This window comes from Gnatocerus cornutus, chromosome 4 (genome assembly GCF_029298725.1).
Source record: "Gnatocerus cornutus isolate USDA-ARS CGAHR chromosome 4, icGnaCorn1.1, whole genome shotgun sequence".
Taxonomy (NCBI): Eukaryota; Metazoa; Arthropoda; class Insecta; order Coleoptera; family Tenebrionidae; genus Gnatocerus; species Gnatocerus cornutus.
This window is the reverse complement of record NC_142236.1, coordinates 1,512,384-1,532,800: the sequence shown is the minus strand read 5'-3', so window position 1 is coordinate 1,532,800 and position 20,417 is coordinate 1,512,384. Positions and strand designations below refer to the sequence as shown.

The 20,417-nt window shown below is 33.5% G+C and overlaps 2 protein-coding genes and 2 long non-coding RNA genes across 5 annotated transcripts; 2 read left to right on the top strand and 2 right to left on the bottom strand.

Moving 5' to 3' along the window:
• Window positions 1–17,186, top strand: cysu (peroxidase homolog). 2 transcript variants are annotated; one of them, XM_088034488.1, is made up of 9 exons: window positions 1–175; window positions 10,616–10,804; window positions 10,854–10,930; window positions 10,979–11,069; window positions 11,123–11,314; window positions 11,862–12,832; window positions 12,879–13,209; window positions 16,444–16,722; window positions 16,768–17,186. In XM_088034488.1, the coding sequence occupies exons 1-9, from the start codon at window positions 159–161 to the stop codon at window positions 16,898–16,900; spliced, it is 2,280 nt and encodes a 759-aa protein (XP_087890614.1). In that variant the 5' UTR covers window positions 1–158; the 3' UTR covers window positions 16,901–17,186. The 2 variants fall into 2 exon arrangements, with proteins under 2 accessions (XP_087890614.1, XP_087890613.1); XM_088034487.1 differs by having other exon boundaries at window positions 10,595–10,804.
• A 1,928-nt stretch (window positions 17,187–19,114) lies between these two features.
• LOC148175783 (uncharacterized) lies at window positions 19,115–19,633 on the bottom strand. The gene is made up of 2 exons (XR_015769909.1): window positions 19,426–19,633; window positions 19,115–19,373 (listed from the first exon to the last, which is right to left on the bottom strand). It is a non-coding gene; the product is annotated as an uncharacterized LOC148175783 (long non-coding RNA).
• A 71-nt stretch (window positions 19,634–19,704) lies between these two features.
• LOC148175782 (uncharacterized) lies at window positions 19,705–20,205 on the top strand. Its single transcript, XM_088034011.1, has 2 exons — window positions 19,705–19,812; window positions 19,854–20,205. The coding sequence occupies exons 1-2, from the start codon at window positions 19,770–19,772 to the stop codon at window positions 20,120–20,122; spliced, it is 312 nt and encodes a 103-aa protein (XP_087890137.1). The 5' UTR covers window positions 19,705–19,769; the 3' UTR covers window positions 20,123–20,205.
• On the bottom strand, window positions 20,046–20,402 carry LOC148175781 (uncharacterized). The gene is made up of 2 exons (XR_015770082.1): window positions 20,138–20,402; window positions 20,046–20,090 (listed from the first exon to the last, which is right to left on the bottom strand). It is a non-coding gene; the product is annotated as an uncharacterized LOC148175781 (long non-coding RNA).
• Between the last annotated feature and the right edge of the window lie 15 nt (window positions 20,403–20,417).

Below are 20,417 nucleotides of genomic sequence, written 5' to 3'. Positions count from 1 at the left end.
CTGATAGTCTCTAGTGGAATAAGTGACAGTGCAAGCGATTGACCCTACCACATCCGACCTGGTTGGTCTGTCGCGAAAGAAGTACCTCCTGAGTGCGGGTGTTGTGTTGTGTGGTGATTAACTATTTATTCAAAGTGTGTGTGCCATATTAGCGTTTTATGATGGGCTGCAAAAGGTAGGGTGGATTTTTTGGTTTTATTTAAAGGGCTAATCTGCGGCAAAATTTTGCTTTTGGATTGGCTCTGAAATTTTCTTGGCTTTCTGTACTTTCTCGCCTGTTTGTGCGCTTTTTAATGTTCTCTGCAGTGTCAGAAAAATTATTGCATAGGCAAATTCAAATCTTACCTCTAAATCTAATTTTTAATTTCTTATTTTCGTTTTGTATTAATTTTTATTAAAAATTTAAGATTTGAAACTATAAATTTTAAGTCAATAATGTCTTTGGGACTAAAATCTGTTTTTGTATTCTCTGCCGAATTTTTCACTTACTCATCTTTTCTATTGCTGCCTAATTTTATTATGTTCTCTTTTTTACAATTTTCTATTGTTTTTTGTATGACCTACGGATTCTGTTTTTCTCTTCTGATTTTTTAATTCTATTTTTTATTATTTTTTATTTCTCGATTAGTTTCTATAGGTTGCATCGCAAAACTAGATTTTTCAGAAATTTTTATTTTCGGAGATCTAAAAATTTCAGATAAAACAGTAAAATTTAGACAAGTTACTACTCCAGACCGGTTTCATAACTGTGCTAAGTTAGAAAATTTTAGAACAATTATGTGAATTTTTAGAATGTTTTATTTTTTGGGTGAACAAAAAGTTTTGACTGTTTTATATTAAATTACGTAACGTTGGCAGTTTTGAGTTTAAAGCAATAAGATTTGGCGGCGTTACTACTATAGACCTGTTTACCTACTGTGTTAAATTATAAATTTTTAGATCAAGAAATGAAATTTTTTAAAGGGTCGATTTAAAAATTCTTAATTTTTATCTACTAAATTCTATACCTTTTGCAATTTTGATCACAAAACAGTGAAATTGGGAGGAGTTACTACTTTAGACTAGTTTTATACGTGTGCTAAATTACAAAATTTTAGAACGAAAATGTCAATTTTTAGAAATTTTTATTTTTTAGATGAACGAAAAATTTCAACCGGTTTTCACTAAATTTCGTAACTTTTGCAATTTTGACTCTAAATTAGTAAAATTTGGCGCAGTTACTATTTTAGAGCTGTTTATCTTACTGCGTTAAATTACAAAATTTTAAACCAAGAAATATGATTTATAGATTTTTTTTACGGGGCGATCTAAAAATTTTCAATTTTTTTCTTTAAAATTTTATAACTTTGCCAGTTTTTATTATAAAACGGTAAAATTTGCAGGAGTTTCTTCTGTAGCCTAGTTTTATACCTGCGGTCAGTTTAAAAATTTGAGAACAATTTTGTGAATTTTAGAAATTTTTAATTTTTGCATGAACAAAAAATTTTGACTGTTTTATATTAAATGACGTAACGTTGGTAATTTTGAGTCTAAAGCAATAAGATTTGGCGGCATTACTACTTTAGACCTGTTTATCTAATGCGCTAAATTACAAAACTTTAGACTGAGAAATATAATTTTTTTTAATTTTTAAGGGGCGATCTAAAAATTTCTATAAAATTTTATAACTTTGGCAGTTTTGATTATAAAACAGTAAAATTTGAAGGAGTTCTACTTTGGACTAGTTTCATAACTTTGCTAATTTACAAAATTTTAGAATAATTATGTGAATATTTAGAAATTTTTATTTTTTGGACGAACAAAAAATTTCAACCCATTTCAATTAAATTTCGTAACTTTGGCAATTTTGGCTCTAAAGCAGTAAGATTTGGCGGTATTATTATTTTAGACCTGTTTATCTACTGCGTTAAATCACAAAATTTTGGACCAAGAAATAGAATTTTTAGATTTTTTTTACGGATCGATTTAATCTATTTTTTTTTCTACAAAGTTTATTAATTTTTATTTTAATTTTTGGACGAACAACAAATTAACTTCTAATTTTGGCAATTTTAATTCTAAAGCGGCGTTACAAAATTTTAGGGCAATAAATAGAATTTTTAAATTTTCAATAATTTACAGGTTTTTCTCCTAAATTTCCAAACATTTTTTTGGTTTTTTTATTTTATACTAAGGTTTTATTTCTCGTTTCTTATTTTCTAAGCAACGCGTCGCTTTTTTTATAAGAAAATATTATTTTTTGAAATCTTTGACTTATTTCAAAATTCTAAATCAGAAATTCTATGGTTTGAAATTTCGTGTTTTAATTCTGAGGCAATTCTTAGGTTCTTTAAAGAAATAGAAAACGCCAAAGCTCGATAAATTAGAATCGTAACAAAGAGGAATTTAAGGAAAACAGCAAAACTGAAAGACAAAAAATGCAATAACGGAATACTAAGAAGCAAACCCCAGAAACGGAAAAATTGAATTAAAAACAATTGAAGAAATTTTGCTTACAAAAAAATCTTTTTCTTTTAATTTTGATTGTAGAAGAACAAAAACAGGAAATTTAGAAACAGAAATAGAAACCGGAATACTCGAAGAAAAAGAAATTAAAGTGATCGAAATTGGAGGAGGAAATAATCCGAAAATTGTTATTTTTTTTGGACCGCTGGCGCCAGATACAATCAGTTCCACTTTTTTCTCTTTTTTTACACCGCTTTTTCCGACATTCAAAATTTATGTCTCTTTTTTATGTACCATGACTGATAAAATCAGCTAACAGCAGCCTCTGGTCGATTCCTATCTTGTCAACGACTTTATTCTCCCCAAGCAATCAAAAATAAGCCTATAATTGGTCAATCACGACAAAGTGATTGTTTTCTTTCATTCCACCTGAAAGGTCTGAACGTAATTAAGCCAAGATCAAATTTGATTCAAGCCTCGACATTGACTTAACAATAGCAATTAATTTTTGTCTAATCACGCCGTTTTTTACGCTCTGAAAGTTGACGTTTATATGTGTTAAGAGACTTTTCACGTTCTGTAATCACGAACAATTTCGCATTTTTACTTCCTTGCTCATCCAGTGTGTGACATTCGAACTGAGGTAGCAATTTTCTTCTTTTTGTGCGGCGAAAGTAGGAATGGAACAATTTGAAGAGGAAAGGAACTTGAACCGGTTGTTTTGGTGCTCTAGTAACATTTACTTAATTACGTTAGATTTACGCAAAGTGAGACGTTTTAACGTGACATAAGAGCTATGAAAAAACTCGATGGTTAAGGTCACAGTTGATTTTTCCTCTTTATGTAACTTTGGTAGGTTGCGAAAGCCCAATTAGAACTATTTTAATTAATGGGAACAACTGTTACTAAAAGCCACAATTGATATGGATGTATGCACAGGCAATTTATTTTGTTGAAAACGGCTGCGGTTAATGTGTCGATAGTTGCTAATTTTCTTAATAAATTATTAGTGCTAATAATATCATTTATAATAATTACACCAAGCATTCTGCACCGACTTCCGCAAATTTTAGGAAAGGGAAAAACTGCGAAAAAACTGTCCACCGTCTCTCTGTTTAATTTATTTATAATAATTTCATTTTATAAATTACTCCAAGTAATTGCGGCTGATGCAATTACCTTTCTTTGAATATATTATTCCGAGCTTTGTTGTTTCCGACTCCAGAAAGTCTTCTGACCCAATTTATCCAGAAGAATTACATAACCGAAGATAAAATTCTTGGTTGTCACTTCAGACAAAGACTTGCCTTATTTACTTTTGCCTAACTAAACATTCCAAACAATGCCTCAATTAATCAATCATTCTGAAACCCGAACAATACACAAAAGAAGTGAGCACCAAATAAAACCTCCAGGAAGCTTCACTTCACCGATTTTTCTCTAGCCTTCAATTTATCATCGTATTTCCTACATGTAAATTCCACGGTGGATAAGGTTACGGTAGTTTGATGGGTTATGCTGGTGACCATTTCCGCGGATTCCTATAAATATTTATTAGAGTTGGGGTGATTGGTTAACATTATGAAGAGCGAAAGGAAGACTTTCACTCCGTGACCGCATCTCTACACTGTTTCTTTGACCTGAAGAAGCAGATGACCATGTCATGGGTTAAGTAGGTGTGCGAAAAGCACACTACCGAAATTTCTGGGTCGAAGGAAAGTTTCATGGAAAAATCTCCGGTTTTGTTCATACATATTTATGACACTTGTTGAAAAACTATTGAACGGTAAATGCTGATGCAAATTATATAATGTTTACTTGTTTTTATAAATGCCATAAGGTGTACTCAATTAATCGAGCATCGAGCACGACGTGTGAAAGTATTTTTGTTGTTCGATATAATAAAAATGTGAAAGCAAATTAATAGTTTGTTTTCGTCTTTTCATTTAAAATTGTACTTTGAATACTTATTAGTTTTTGTGATGTATTACCTACTGACCCCCATCGGGGATTGAAATGACCACGTGTAGCCACGTGGCCCACAAAGAACTGCATTCTTTGGAGGTCACACGAATTTTACATAAAGCTAACTTATAAAACGAATTGGTAGTATTGGTAATTAACAGACTTCTTGGCAATTTTCACTGGATAATTGAAATAATCGGTGCTTAAGTAGTGACGTTTTCACTTCCTAGGAAGCTTGTTTTCGGCCGTGAAGAGGAATTTTACATGTGTCGGATTATCACTGTGTTTCTTACATAATTTTTATTGCTTGATAATTTTCGGTTTTAGTTTTATTTTTCCTTTGGCATAGAAGCTGATTTATAGAAGCACGTATAAGAAATTTTAATCGTTTTCTATTAAATTTTGTAACCTTGGCAATTTTGATTTTCACACAGTCAAATTTAGCGACATTACTACTTTAGACTTGGTTATCAACTGTGCTAAAGATCCAAATTTTAGGACAAGAAATACATTTTTTAGAAATTTTTGTTTTTGGGGTTCTAAATATGTTTAGACTTTTTTCTAGTAAATTTTACAATTTAGGCTGTTGTAATCTTAAAACTGTAGGAGTGATTTCTTTAAACTAATTTTATAATTGTGCAAAATTACAAAATTTTAGAACAAAAATCTGAATTTTTAGATTTTTTTTAACTCGACGAACAAAAAATTTCAACCGATTTCCACTAAATATCGTAACTTGGACAATTTTGACTCTAAATTAGTACAATTTGTCAGAGTTACTACGTACTTTATACCTGTTTATTTATACTGTGCTAAAGAACAAAAGTTTCGAACAAGAAATAGATTTTTTAGAAATTTTTTTCTTCTAAATTCTAAATATTTCTAGATTTTTCTACCAAATTTCGTAACTTTGGCAATTTTATCTCTAAAGCAGTAAGTTTTGGTGACGTTACTACATTAGACCTGTTTGTCTATTGCGCTAAATTATAAAATTTTAAAACAAGAAGTAGAATTTTTAGAATTTATTCATGAATCGTCCCAAAAGTTTTTTTTCTATCAAATTTTATAACTTTAGCAATTTTAACCCTAAAACTGTAGAATTCGTAGGAGTTTTTACTTTCTACTATTGTTATAATTGTGCGAAATTACAAAATTTTAAAACCAAAATGTGAATTTTTAGAATTTTTTTTAACTAGATGAACGAAAAATTTTAAGCGGTTTCTATTAAATGTCGTAACTTTGTCAATTTTGTCTCTAAAGTATAGTAAAATTTGGTGAAGTTTCTTCTTTAAACCTGATTATTTACTGTGCTATAGAACAAAATTTTAGAACAAGAAATAGATTTTTTAGAAATTTTTATCTTTAAAATTCTAAATATTTCTATACTTTTTCTACTTTATTTTATAACTTTGGCAATTTTACTAGTTACTACTTTATATTATTTTGATAACTGTGCAAAATTACAAATTTTTAGAAGCAGAAATAGAATTTTTAGAATTTTTTTTGCGAAACGATCTAAAATTTTCCAGTTTTTTTTTTCCGAATTTAACTTAAAATAAAAATTTTGAGGAGTTACTACATTAGATTCAAATTCCAATTTTTAGAAATTTTTATTTTTTAGACGAACAAAAAATTTCAACCGATTTCTACTAAATTTTGCAACTTTGGTAATTTTGACTCTGGCGCAGTAAAATTTTGCGGCGTTACTACTTTAGATCTGTTTATTTACTGCGCAAAATTACACACTTTTAGAACAAGAAATTAATTTTTTTTAATTTTTTTTACTGAACAAAGTAAAATTTTTCGATTTTTTTTACTAAATTTTATAACTTTGCCAATTTTGATCACACAACTGTAAAATTTTAAGGAGTTACTGCTTTAGCCTAGTTTCATAAGTGTCATAAGTTACAATATTTTAGAACAAAAACGTCAATTTTTAGAAATTTTTATTTTTTGGAGGGACGAAAAATTTCAACCGATTTCCACTAAATTTTATAACTTTCGCAATTTTGACTCTAAATTAATTAATCTTGGTGTATTTACTACTTGAAATCTGTTTATCTACTGTGCAAAATTACAAACTTTTAGGGCAGGAAATATAGTTCTTAGATATTTTTACGGAACGATCTAAAATTTTTCATATTTTTTCCACTAAATTGAATAACTTTAGCAATTCTGATCATACAATTGTAAAATTTGGAGGAGTTATTACTTTAGACTAGTTTTATAAGTGTACTAAGTTACTAAATTTTAGAACAAAAACGCGAATTTTTAGATTTTTTTATTTTCTAAACGAACAAAAAATATCAACCGATTTTTTACTAAATTTGGCAATTTGGTCCTGAAAACTAAGAAAAGTAGAGAATCTAAAGAAAATGCAAACTGAATTTTTTTTAGTTAAGTATCTCAAATTGAGCCGCAACGACCAAAACTTTGAAAGTGGCTTAAACGTGATCATTAATTTTTCTCTCCCATTCCCCGATTCTCCCAATAATTCGCCATAGAAAGTCCCTCTAAAACTCAGCTCGAATCGATCCGAAAATCGATAAATCAAACCTCTGCAGCAGGTGGTAATTATCTTCTTCCTCCAACACGAGAAGTTCCATATAATCCAAACGCCGCTTTCTAATCTTTTTGTCAACAAGTGCGTATGTTATTTCTCGAAAAAAACTCGTTCTCAGTTTCCATTTCATCTAGACAGAAATTTATATTCTTCGTATTGCACACCATTTGCTCAAGCGTAAACAAACATGGTACAGTTACCTAGATATGTCAATGAATTCTAGATAGTACCGATACGATAACCCAATAGAAAAACGATTTGTAACCCACGTAGACACCCATGTCTGGTACTACCGTTGTGGTGCTAATTCCGGTACGACCTTGCCTCTCCTGAAATAACGGGAAAATCGCTTTTCCTTGTAGGATCAATCAAGGCTGAATAACTGACGTAACGGGATTTTAGTTTGTTTTGGGCGGAAGTGATGGGATTACTTCAGGGGTTATGTAACAACACTTTGACTATTGTATAAGCGAAAGAAGCTCTATGAGAAGATTGTCTGTTACTTTTACTTTCGTAATATGCTAATAAGAGTACTAAAGTTAAGTCAATATTTACAATGCGAATAAAACGTGATCTTTATATAAAAAAACTGCACTTGTTACGGTAAAGTCAAGAACGAATTCGCGCGTTTATTTCGACATCTGCTTTTTATCGTTTCCGTGTGCAAATCTTATTTACCAAAAACAGGCAGATTTCTTACGAGCTGGTTAACACAATCAGTTGGCATTATTGCGGTGAAAGTTGCGATTTTGTGTTCTAATCATAGTTATTTAGCAAGTTGATCGAAACGAAAACTCAAAATTTGAAAAGTGGCTTCAATGGGATCACTGCGCCCGTTTCTCCTTTGTTCTCACATTTTTCTTCTTGGGATCGATTTAACTACTCTATTAGAATCAACTAATAAATTTTCTAATTACTTTGTTAGCTTTGAATTAAATTAGTCTTTCTCCGCATCACGGGTTTATTGACATCATCATCATTAAATTTTCAAATTCATTCACATGCTTCCATGGAAGGCCAACCACTATTGTTATCCTCATTAGCAAATTCATTCGACAATTATTCAAATGATCGTTTCATTCATAGATTTTTGACACCTGTAATCGGTCCATTTAGAACCGAATTAAACCGTGAAATCGCCTAAGTAGTTCTCTGAAGCAAAAACTAATTCAATTACTTGAGCTGTCAAACGCTTTTCATTATCCTGAACAAGTGGACCATCGCGAATTGTAAAAATGCAACAACATTGCGTAATTGAAAGTGTCTCATTCTTGCATAATTTTCGATATGTCTTTTTGTAATAATTTGAAATTAAATTGTAGTAAATAAAACGGCTTGTTTACGGTTTACCAGACCGTGAAGGACGTGAAATGGAAGGCGTTACGTCGAAATTCGGCCCGGAAAAGTTCCTCATCTCGCTTGTAATTAACATTTTCATCGGCCAAGTAAAAGGAGTGTCTACGGCATTGCCCTATTTATTACATGTATGCGAGTATTGTGTAATTCCTGCAGCTCTTTGTACCTCGAGGTGAAATGCAGAAACTGCAGTTGTTATGGTTGTTCAGAGATCTTGTCTCTTACTTAAGTCATATTGACACAAATATCGAAGTGACCATCAACATGGTTTTCCATTTGTTCGTTGCGTTATTAATTGTGCAAAACTACTAATTGAATTTCCTTGTTTGGAAAGGATTTCAAGTCACGGATGTAACAGCCAACAAAATTCTTCCGGTTCACGGTCGCTAAACCTTGACACTTTCAAATCGGGGCTAATCCATCAATTAAAACAGTGCTAAAAGAAATGTTGCGCAAACAGCTCCAAATCGATTACAGTTTCTAGGTGATCTCTGATTATTCCACTTTCGTCAATGTCAAATGTGTAGATTTCAGACGGATAAATTATGAAATTTCGTTGAGTTAAACATTAATAACATCCTGTCAGGATCTAGACAAAGATTTACATTCACTTGGCTGTGTTATCAATTTATTGGTGCACGATTTTGTATTAATAGCGCGCTGTGTAAATCTGTTTGATTTGTATCGGTGTGAAGTTAGAATATGAGATGTTGAAACTGCAGAAGGCGCGCGGTGTGCAGTTCCGGCTCGAAGGACACGTTGGAACAAAGGCAATTTCAACGTCTTTTATTTCTCTATTTCCTTTTGTTCTTTCTTTCGTCCAATTACCATACCAGGCAAATTTGGTCACATTACTACTTTGCTTATCAACTGTGCTAAAAGACAAAATTTTAGGACAAAAAATAGATTTTTAAAAAAATTTATGTTGGAAATCTAAAAATTTCCAGATTTTTTCTACTAAATTTTATAACTTTGGCAACTTTTATCATAAAACAGTAAAAATACTTCTTTAGACTAGTTTCATAGATTTGCAAGTTACAAAACTTTAGAACAAAAATGTCAATTTTTAGATTTTTTTTTCTAGACGAATGAAAAAATTTCCATACCTCGACGATTCTGCTAGACAGAGCATGAAAAATAAAAATTAGCGTTCACTTTGGATGCTTGCAAATAATCCTTCGGTGTAATTGTACCTCTTGAGGTCAACTACTCGCATTTCACCGAGATGAGTTGCTGAAACCGTTTTTCTTGTTGATATTTTCCCTAATTTGGCTAATTAATCCGCGAGCTTAATTACCGCGAACTCTGAATTAGGAGAATGTCACCGGAGCGCGTAATGTAAATTAATAGAAAAGCGTTTCCTGTCCAAAAATCAATCAAAAGAAAGCCAAACTCAAAATTGATTTATATCCCGACAACTCCCTTCTAAATTATTCACGCTGACATAATCGTTGGTAATAACCTTTGAGAACATTGCAAAAGCCCCCAATAGATCTCCACGGAAAATGCAAATTTTTTCTCGCGAAACAATCCACGGAATCTCATTAACTCTTGCTCTACATTGTGTAATTGTCGCCCTAGTTTGGACAATACGTAATTGTAACCACACGTGTCGAAACTACTCATATCAAACTAATTAACGACCGTCTTAATTTTCGTTTTCTCGCCTCATCGCGCGTCGAAGTCTCCGAACGCCACGTTCACTTGGACAATACCAAAGGCGCCAAGGTCGCTGAAATTAGAAAGTTGCAACAAGATGAGCAGAAATATCAACTCGGCTTTCTTAATTAGCGGAAAATCGGTAGATAACGCGAAACTCTCACCGAAAATCGCGCAACTTCTCAAGATTTCGATCATGGGAGCGCGTTTGATTAATGTTGTGTTTACTTTAGGCGTATAATTAAATAGTGTTGTTACGTGGGCTATTTCAAAACGTTTTTAGGTCTTGAGATGAGATGGTTTTACGTAACTAGAGTTGCGGTTAGTGCGAGAAAATCGCAAATTCAAGTTGACTTGCGTCACCGCTAATAAAATTTAATTGCGGCTCTTATCCGAGATATCAAATTACCGTTATAATTCCCCATTATCGTTATCAATGTTGCAAGAACTGCACTAACTTAGTCAAGAACCCTTGAAACACACCCAAGACTTTCTTTGGCGCAAAGACATAATTTACCCCGAACTAGATTCAACAGGGAGAAAGTGCAGGTCGCCTATAAATTAGCTAAAATAAGGTTTAGTGAGACAAAAATAACCCATAAAAAGAAAAGTTTCCTGTTGTTCCAGAGCCATAGTCTCTTTGTTCTGGTGGCTGGCGGCGACGTTCTTGCACCAGATCGACCTAAATTGCGCTATTCAGTACACACCGGTGGATCTCGCGGACCAAGGTCATGGACAATGTGCGCTGCTCCTCAACGGACCGGCGAAGAGCAGTCAGTTTGATTACACCTTGAACTTGCTGAGAGGGTCTTCGTTGTAAGTGACGTGGTGGACACTACTTAGAAGAGCTAATTTTGCGTTGCAGGGACTACAATGGAGCTCAGACTTGTATTACCTTTGATGCCGTTAATGCCGCTTACCTGGACGCTCGCAAACGAATCCGTAAGTTTATAATCTTCGTAGCTTCAAAAATTAAGCTAATGTCTTTAGATGTCGCCGAACCCCACGGAGATTGGAAACCTGAACAAGTGGCCACAGTTGGGGAACTCCTTTTGGACATTTCCATCAACTTAGCAAGAACGTGAGTTTGTCACCGAACTCCTCCACGTCGTTCTTCTAATTTTCGTCTTCTAGGTACGGTTTGAGTTATGAAGAAATCGAGAAGGGCTTGCCCTTGATCGACACCAGCAAGACTCTAATCCGCGAAGTGTGCCCGCCTTACTTAGCAAACGTAGAATGTAGAGCAGGAAAATACAGGAGATTCGACGGTCTTTGCACCAACCTGGAGCACCCGACCTGGGGGGCCGTCAATACTCCATTTACAAGGTAAAAACAATTCATTGGCGGTAATGAGTAAGTCACGATCAATTAAAACGCCGCTGGACTCGTGCAAGGTCGGAATGGTTGGTTCGTCTCCGACAGTTTGCCCCCGACAATTCGTCCCCCGGTCAATTTGTCCCCGGCTTTTTCGTCTCCCGGTCAATTCGTCCCGAGTTCTTTCGTCCCTAAGGCAATTTGCCCCAAGTTTAATTCATTCCGGTGCGATCTTTGATAATAATTGAAGAAGTAAGAATTTTAGAATTTTTAATATATGGGACCAACTCAAAATCAAAATTTGTCTATTAAATTTCGTAACTTCGACAGTTTTAAAGTTAGAACAACCAAATTTGGTATATTTACTACTTTCAGGATGCTTATTTACTGTATTGAATTATAGAAGTTTGAAACAAGAATTAAGAATTTATTAGATTTTTTTTTATATGTAGAAAGGACAAACTCAAAATTTGTAACTTAAATTCCTTAACAAAACTCTTAATTCTTTAAGGGACGAACTGTCGTAATCAAAAGCAAATTGTAATGGTTGGTTTTTCAGACTGATTGGTCCTCTGTTTGCCGACGGGATGAACGCCCCTAGGATCAGTGTGACCGGAAAACCTCTACCTCTGTCCCGCGTGGTCTCTCGCACCATGCACCCTGACGAAGGTTACCACGACCACGCCGGTACCGTCATGGTCATCGCTTGGGGACAATTCATGGATCATGATTACACTCTCACCGGCACCCCGTTAGATCCGATTAACAGAAACGACCCTGAAGAGTGTTGCCACCGGCCTCCCCATCTCAAGCATCCTTATTGTAACGAGATCCACATCCCCGAAGACGACTATTTTTACAGATTGTGGAATGTTAGATGTCTTGATTTCGTGCGGGCGTTCCCTGCGGCGAGACCTGGGTGTCGGTTGGGCTCCAGAGTACCATTTAACACCTTAACTGGAGTTTTGGACGGGAATACCGTGTACGGCACCAACGAGAAGTTCTCCAGGAAGCTACGAAGCGGCTTCGGCGGGTTGTTGAGGATGAACCCCGCGTTTGAACAGTACGGACTCAAAGACCTCTTACCTCTGAAGTTGGACATCCCTGATGAAGGTTGCACGAGACCTAACAGCTCCATGTACTGTTTTGAAGCTGGTGAAATCAGAGTGAACGAGCAGTTGGTGCTCACCTGCATGCACACTTTGATGGCTCGCGAGCACAACAGAGTCGCGCGAGGACTTGCTCAGGTAAACCCTCACTGGGACGACGAGACGCTCTTTCAAGAAGCCAGACGCATCAACATCGCCGAGATCCAACACATAACTTACAACGAGTTTCTTCCGATTCTTCTGGGAAAAGATGTCATGGAGAAGTTTGGACTTCTTCTCCAGAAAGACGGGTACTGGGATGGGTACGACTCCAACGTCAACCCCAACGTGATCGACGCGTTCGCTTCTGCTGCCTTCCGGTTCGGCCACTCTCTCCTCCCGACGGCGGTAGAGCGGTGGAGCAAAGCCCACAAATTCATCGGTAATCAATCCTCTCCTCTTATCACTAACTGGATTGATTCTTGCAGCTTCCAAGCGTCTCTCTGATTTGATCCGCCGCCCGTACGACCTCTACCGCGCGGGCGTCTTCGACGAGTATCTCATGGGTCTAATGAACCAAGTAGCCCAAGCCATGGACGACTCCATCACTCAAGAAGTAACCAACCACCTCTTTAAAAAATCCGGCGCTCGCTTCGGCATGGACTTGGTCAGTTTGAACATGCAAAGAGGTCGCGAGTTTGGAATCCCCGGCTACATGGAGTTCCGCAAATTCTGCGGACTCCCCGGAGCCAACTCCTTTGAGGAACTCTTCGGTGCCATGCCCAACGACACCGTCCGCAAATACACCACAATTTTCGAGTGAGTCGCGTTGTACAATTGCGTCCAAAAATAATGCACCATAGTATGAATTTTATTTACAACACACTCGGCAACTCATGAAGATTGAGTCGACTAAACATCATGGTTTGAAGAACATTGAAAGATATTTTGAATCAATGTTCGTATTAAGATGTAATTTTTCATTTCTATTTTATTTCTTAAAATTATTGATTATTTTAACGTTCATTTTTCTTCATACAATTCTCTTTCGTTGCTAAAAAGTAAATTTTAAAACAATTGATTTTTAATTCTGATCAAATTACAACAAAAAATAACACTAGTGCTAACATTTGGCAACAATTCTAGTGTTGTAAAATGCGTCTTTTCATAACTTCTTGATTTTGCTAAGCTGGTCACATCATGAATACTTCTTAGTTATGGCCAACTAGCATTTATAATTTTTAAAGGACCAATTTATACATTTTCTCGAGTTTTTGTTTTTTCAAACATAGTTTTTCAGATGTAAAAAATCCCTAATAACGTTATTTGGTTTTTGCAAAAAATTTTTATTTAAATTCAGGATTTAATTTTGTTTCTGTAAACCGGGTGTATAATTTTTTTTAATTATTTTGCTCTAGCTATAAAATATTCTTTTTCCAACTTTGACATAAAAATACATTTTCTGTCATTGTTTGAGACCTACGAAACTCAAATTTTCTTAATTTTTTCACTAGTAATTAACTTATGTTTCTACTAACTAGTAAGTGAAAAAGTTATAAAACAAATGCAGCGGTTTGACATGTCAAAATTGACAATTTCTACAGTAATGAAATTTGGGAAAAGTACTTGTTTTAGTTTCTTTAATGACTGTACGAAGAGCCGACCAAACAATTTTTGGAATTTTTTATTTTTAGAACGCACCAATTGTTTTCTGTATTTTATGTTATAGGCAGTAATTTTAGTAATTATAATTATACTGCAATCAAATTTGGGGAAATTACTTCTTTTAGTTCCTGTACTGACAGTACGAAATTACAAAATTTTAAAGCCGACCAAACAATTTGTGGGATTTTTTATTTTTAGGTCGTACCAAAATTTTTCAATGTTTTACGTTAACGGCCGTAATTTTATTAATTTTAATGCAACAACAATGGAATTTGGGAAACTTACTTATTTTAGTTCCTTTATTGACTGTACAAAATTACAAAATTGTGCAGCCGACCAAACAATTTTTGGAATTTTTTATTTCTAGGACGGTTCAAAATTTTTCAGTGTTTTATGTCAAAGGCCGTAATTTGAAATTATTTCTTTTAGTTTCTTTATTGACTGTACAAAATTACAAACTTTTGAAGCCGACCAAACATTTTTTGGAATTTTTTATTTTTAGGTCGCACCAAAATTTTATTGATTTTAATGCTATATCAATGAAATTTGGAGAAATTACTTCTTTTAGTTCCTTTATTGACGATACAAAATAACAAGATTTTGGAGCCGACCAAACAATTTTTGAAATTTTTCGTTTTGTGGATGCACCAAATTTTTCAATGTTTTACACAAGAGGCCGCAACTCTAGTAATTTTAATGCTACTACAATAAAATTGGGGGACATTACTTGTTTCAGTTCCTTTATTGACTGTAGAAAATTACAAAATTGTAGAGCCGACCAAACAATTCTTGGAATTTTTTATTTTTTGGACGGTTAATAATTTTTCTTTGTTTTACGTTAACGGCCGTAATATTAGTAATTTTAATTCTACAGCAATGAAATTTAGGGAAATTACTTTTTTTAGTTTCTTTATTGACGGTACAGAATTGTAAAGCCGACCAAACATTTTTTGGAATTTTTTATTTCTAGGACGGTTCAAAATTTTTGAGTGTTTTATGTTAAACGCCGTAATTTTAGTAATTGTAATTCTACAGCAAAGAAATTTTGGGAAATTATTTCTTTTAGTTTCTTTATTGACTGTACAAAATTACAAAATTTTGAAGCCGACCAAACAATTTTTGGAATTTTTTATGTCACACCAAAATTTTTTAGTGTTTTACGTTAACGGCCGTAATTTCAGTAATTTTAATGCTACAACAATGAAATTTGGGGAACTTACTTATTTTAGTTCCTTTATTGACTGTACATAATTACAAAATTGTAGAGCCGACCAAACAATTTTTGTAATTTTTATTTTTACAACGGTCCAAAATTTTTCAGTCTTTATGTTAATGGCCGTAATTTTAGTAATTGTAATTCTACAGCAAAGAAATTTTGGGAAATTACTTCTTTTAGTTCCTTTATTGACTGTACAAAATTACAAAATTTTGAAGCCGAATAAAACAATTTTTGAATTTTTTATTTTTAGGTCGCACCAAAATTTTTCAGTGTTTTACGTTGACCGCCGTAATTTTATTGATTTTAATGCTACAACAATGAAATTTGGGGAAATTACTTGTACTAGTTCCTTTATTGACTGTACAAAATTACAAAATTGTAGAGCCGACCAATAAATTTTTGGAATTTTTTATTTTTAGGACGGTCCAAAATTTTTCAGTCTTTTATGTTAAAGGGTGTAATTTTAGTAATTGTAATTCTACAGCAAAGAAATTTGGGAAAATTACTTCTTTTGGTTCTTTTATTGACTGTACAAAATTACAAAATTGTAGAGCCGACCAAACAATTTTTGGAATTTTTCATTTTGTGGATACACCAAATTTTTCAATGTCTTATGTAAGAGGTCGTAATTCTAGTAATTTTAATGCTACTACAAAATTGACAATTATATTTTTATTTAATTTAAGCGAAATTTGAAAAATTTTATACTGCACTTTTAAGATAATTAAAATTTTAATCATTCGTCGACTCTATTTAAAACAAAACTCAACTTCAGACGTTGAGTAATCTACTATTGTATTTGTCTGTATGTCCTGAAACTTTATTTCCAAATATTTTTATTATTATTTTGAATTCTAGTAAAGTGAATCAACAAAAAGCCTGTAATTTATTGGGGATCAATTCTGGTCATCAGACAAGACCCACCACTTGAGGGTGATTATGTTTATAGGGTCTTGCAGTAAGTTTGGTGGAAACTGTTTAAAAAGTTAAAGCCATAAACGTACTACAGCATTTATACGTTTCTTTTACCATCACAGCACAGCAAAATAAGATCTAAATAATTTAGGGTTTTGCAAATATTGAAGAATAACCATTTTATGATTTTTTCGATGGTGCATTATTTTGAACCAAATTGTACCAAAACGAACGAACTTAACACTTCTTTGTAGTCACCCCAGCGACGTCGATCTGTGGTCCGGCGGCGTCTCCGAGCGTCCTCTTCCCGGTAGCATGTTAGGACCAACTTTCGCCTGCGTCATCGCCACTCAATTCAGCTACTCGCGACGTGGTGACCGCTTCTGGTACGAACTCCCGAACCAACCGTCGTCGTTCACTCCGGAGCAGCTCCAGGAAGTGAGAAAAGCGAGATTAGCCCGGATTATTTGCGACAACACGGATTTGATCGACACCATTCAGTTGTATCCGATGGTTTTGCCGGATCACGAAATGTAAGGACGATTTAGTTGGAGGTTTTATCTAAGTTTGGTTTTTAGCAATCCGAGAGTTCCTTGTCGCAGCGGTGTTATTCCCGGAATCGACTTCAGCAAATGGGCGGAATTTCCGGATGTCCGGAGCAACACGTTTTACAATCACAACGCGTACGAACCTTTAGTGGGGAAAAAATAATTTAAGTGTATAGATGCCATTATATTTATTAATGCCAACCGGATCAACATAAATTGTGTAAATATTTTAAGTCATATCTCATCTATTTAATTAGTTTTGTATATTTCTACTTTTTTGTATTACTAACTGCATGAGGACACTTTCATACGCTCTAAAATGGAAATCATCGTAATTTTATAAGTTGTTTAAATTTTAGAGGATTGAAATTATTTTGTATATATTTTTGTTGTAATTTATTGAAAGCTCATGTAAAATTTCTTTCTTCTTTATTATATATTTTGAAATACATGCGTGTTTTATTAAGTGTCGTCCGTTCCAAAAAAATGGAATTAAAGTCGCCTTAGCCACATTGAAGTAGGTCGGTGATAAGTGTTACTAGTGACACTCACCAAACATTGGTGACATCTACGACATAAGTTTGGGAGCCACAGCTGACTCAATCTCTTTTTTTGCAAAAAGGTAACAATTTAGATGAAATTCTAAAAAACTTCTAGTCTGGAAATATATGTATAAATAATATAAAGTTATAAATTATGAAATGAATCAATTGGAAAGTTATAACAATGTCATAATAAATGGATTAGCAATTTATATAAAATTTTATTTGCTTTTTATTGACAGGGGTGCCATTTGAAGTGGCTGGAGAATCTTTAGGGCGTTTTGTTAATGACAAGACAGTGCCAAAATTTATTCATTTGGAGCCAATTCTCTAGTTATTTGTTGTTTTTCGCATGTTTTTTACATTCTTCTTTATCTTTAAAAAGGGCAATACGTAAAGCCTCAAAATTTTTCAAATAAAAATAAAAATTTTTAATGTTTTTTGTTCTAAAACTTTGAAATTTGGTACAATTTATAATCAAATCAAAAATAGTAAAATCTCCAAATTTTATTGTTTTACAACTAAAATTGCTAAAGTTGAAAAATTTAATAGAAAGATGTGATAATTTTGGGTGTCTTCAAAATGAAATTTTTTTAAAACTTTTGTTTCTTGTTCAAAAATTTTGAAATTTGTCACAGTTGATAATCAAGTCAAAGATAATAAAATCTCCAAATTGTACTGTTTTATGACAAAAATTGCTAAAGTTACGAAATTTAATAAAAAGAGGTAACAATTTTTTGTGTCTTTAAAATAATTTTTTTTTAAACTTTTGTTTCTTGTTCTAAAATTTTGAAATTTGGTACAATTAATAGTCAAGTTGATAGTGATATTTTCAAATTGTACTTTTCTACGACTGAAATTGCCAAAGTTACGAAATTTAATAGAAATATGTGAAAATTTTTGGTGTCTTTAAAATAAAATTTTTTAAAACTTTTGTTTTTTGTTCTGAAATTTTGAAATTTGGTACAATTGATATTCAAGTCCATAGTAGTAAAATTTCCTAATTGTGCGGTTTTAGGACTGACATTGCCAAAGTTGCAAAATTTAATAGAAAGAGATAATAATTTTTGAGAGGTCTTCAAAATAAATTTTTTTTAAAACTTTTGTATTTTGTTTTAAAATTTTGAAATTTGGTACAATTGATAGTCAAGTCGGTAGTGGTAAAATCTTTAAATTTTATTGTTTTGCTACTAAAATTGCCAAAGTTATAAGATTTATTAAAAAGAGGTAAATATTTTTGGTGTCTTCATGATCAACATCTTCGCTCTCTTGGCTCCCTTGCGCTCCGGTAACCTCAAAACGTCACACCTGTCAAACTGACATTGGATTTGGCTACTTCGAATTTTTTTCCCGAACATTTTGCAAATGCCAACTACCCTAAAATTCCCTAGATTTCGAAATCAAGTTTTTTCGTTTAAAATAAGGCGAAATAGAAAAAATAGCGTATGATACTTGTTCATAATGCATTTTGCCGCACTTACTACTTTAAAACGTTAAAACTTTAAAACGTTAAAAACGTGCGTGCGGCAAAATGTTCATTATGAAACGCGTTTCATCATATACTATTTTTAAACTTCTTTTTTTCGTTCAATCATGTTATACTTAAACAGTTGAAAAACAAGTAAAAAAAAAGTAGTTTCCATTGCTTTATTTAACGATTTAAAGCATAAACTATCTTTATCACAAAGTGAAACTTTGATTATCACAGAAGTTAAATTGCTGTTGAAAAGAAAAAAACTTTTTATTAATGTAGTCTGAAAAATGCAACAATTATGGGTATAGATAAAAGTAAAACACAGATCCGCCTCGCAAATCTTTTATTTATAATTGCCACCATTATCATAGCTTTCATATTATAATTCAGTCAAATCCTTGTCGAATCTCGAATTCTCAATCACATTGATTTTAAAGAAAATCTCGTTTTAAATATTCGAGATTCGCTGTTCCTTATTAAATTATAAAATTATATTATAAACGGTTCATTAAAATTGCCACTTTACATCTCTTCAGAGCGTTTTTTAACATCCAATAATTTATGTTCCACCCTTAGATCTGTAAAACTCTTCAAACTGTCTTCGCTGACTTCAGTCTTACCTAGCATATCTAAACTTTTAACACCCAAAAAAATAGTTGATGGAGTCCTTACCAGAAGGTCCAGAAGAACGAAGAAATTCCAGATAACCGCAACCTTTGCACAAGTATAAACAGCAGAAAATGCAGAAAACGGCACTCAAAAGTACAACGCCAAAGAAAAAACTTTCGTAGTTTTTCATTCTTACCAGTGGAATTGGTGGATGCGCCGGGTAAAAGCAACTTCTTTTGTCTGCATCTCGGCACATGCATCTGAGCCTGCGTCATTTCTACGATTATTTTAGAGACTTTAGAAGTTTGCAGCTGTTGACACAATCCCGTCAAACTTCGAACATGTGTCAATAAAATCTCACCAAATTATGGATTTCCACATAAAAATTACCAGTTAACAATACAAAAATGAAACTAATTTTACTCCTCCTCAGCGCACTTCTCCTCCTAGGTAAACCACCGAAGTGTTAACGCAATTGATCGTTTTTTCAGGTACTGTAACATCTTTTTCTGTGAAAGTAAAAATGTTAAGTGAAGACGAAGACGAACTTCCTATGGAGACCACCATCGACAACCTCTCGTTTAATTGCAAAGTCGATCAACTGAGGACGAGAATTTCTGTGGCTTTCGGGATACATTCAGAAGATGCACACACTGTTTTAATTCACGACAGAAAGACGATGCTTGATGGCAAAAATCTTGGGTTTTATGGGATTGGTGAGGGATCTACTGTTATTGCAGAACAGGTTCAAATAAACTGATGAGTTTTAAGTTACTTGTATTACGGGCTGCCTAGCTCAATCCACGTTGCTTTCCACTTCACTGAGCTGCTTTGTTCATCTTTTTTACTTCAAATTTCCCCCCTCGGAAATCTCCACCACTGCAGAGACCCACCACTCCCATATCTACTTCTCCAAGTTCTTCTCTTTCAAACACCAGCAGAAAAACCAACTCTTTGTATAAGGCAGTGGAGTCCCCTAATTGCGCAGTGGTGCCAGTTATTGCACCAACTGCCAGAGTCCACAATCTACAACCGCGCATTTAACGTACAGAAGT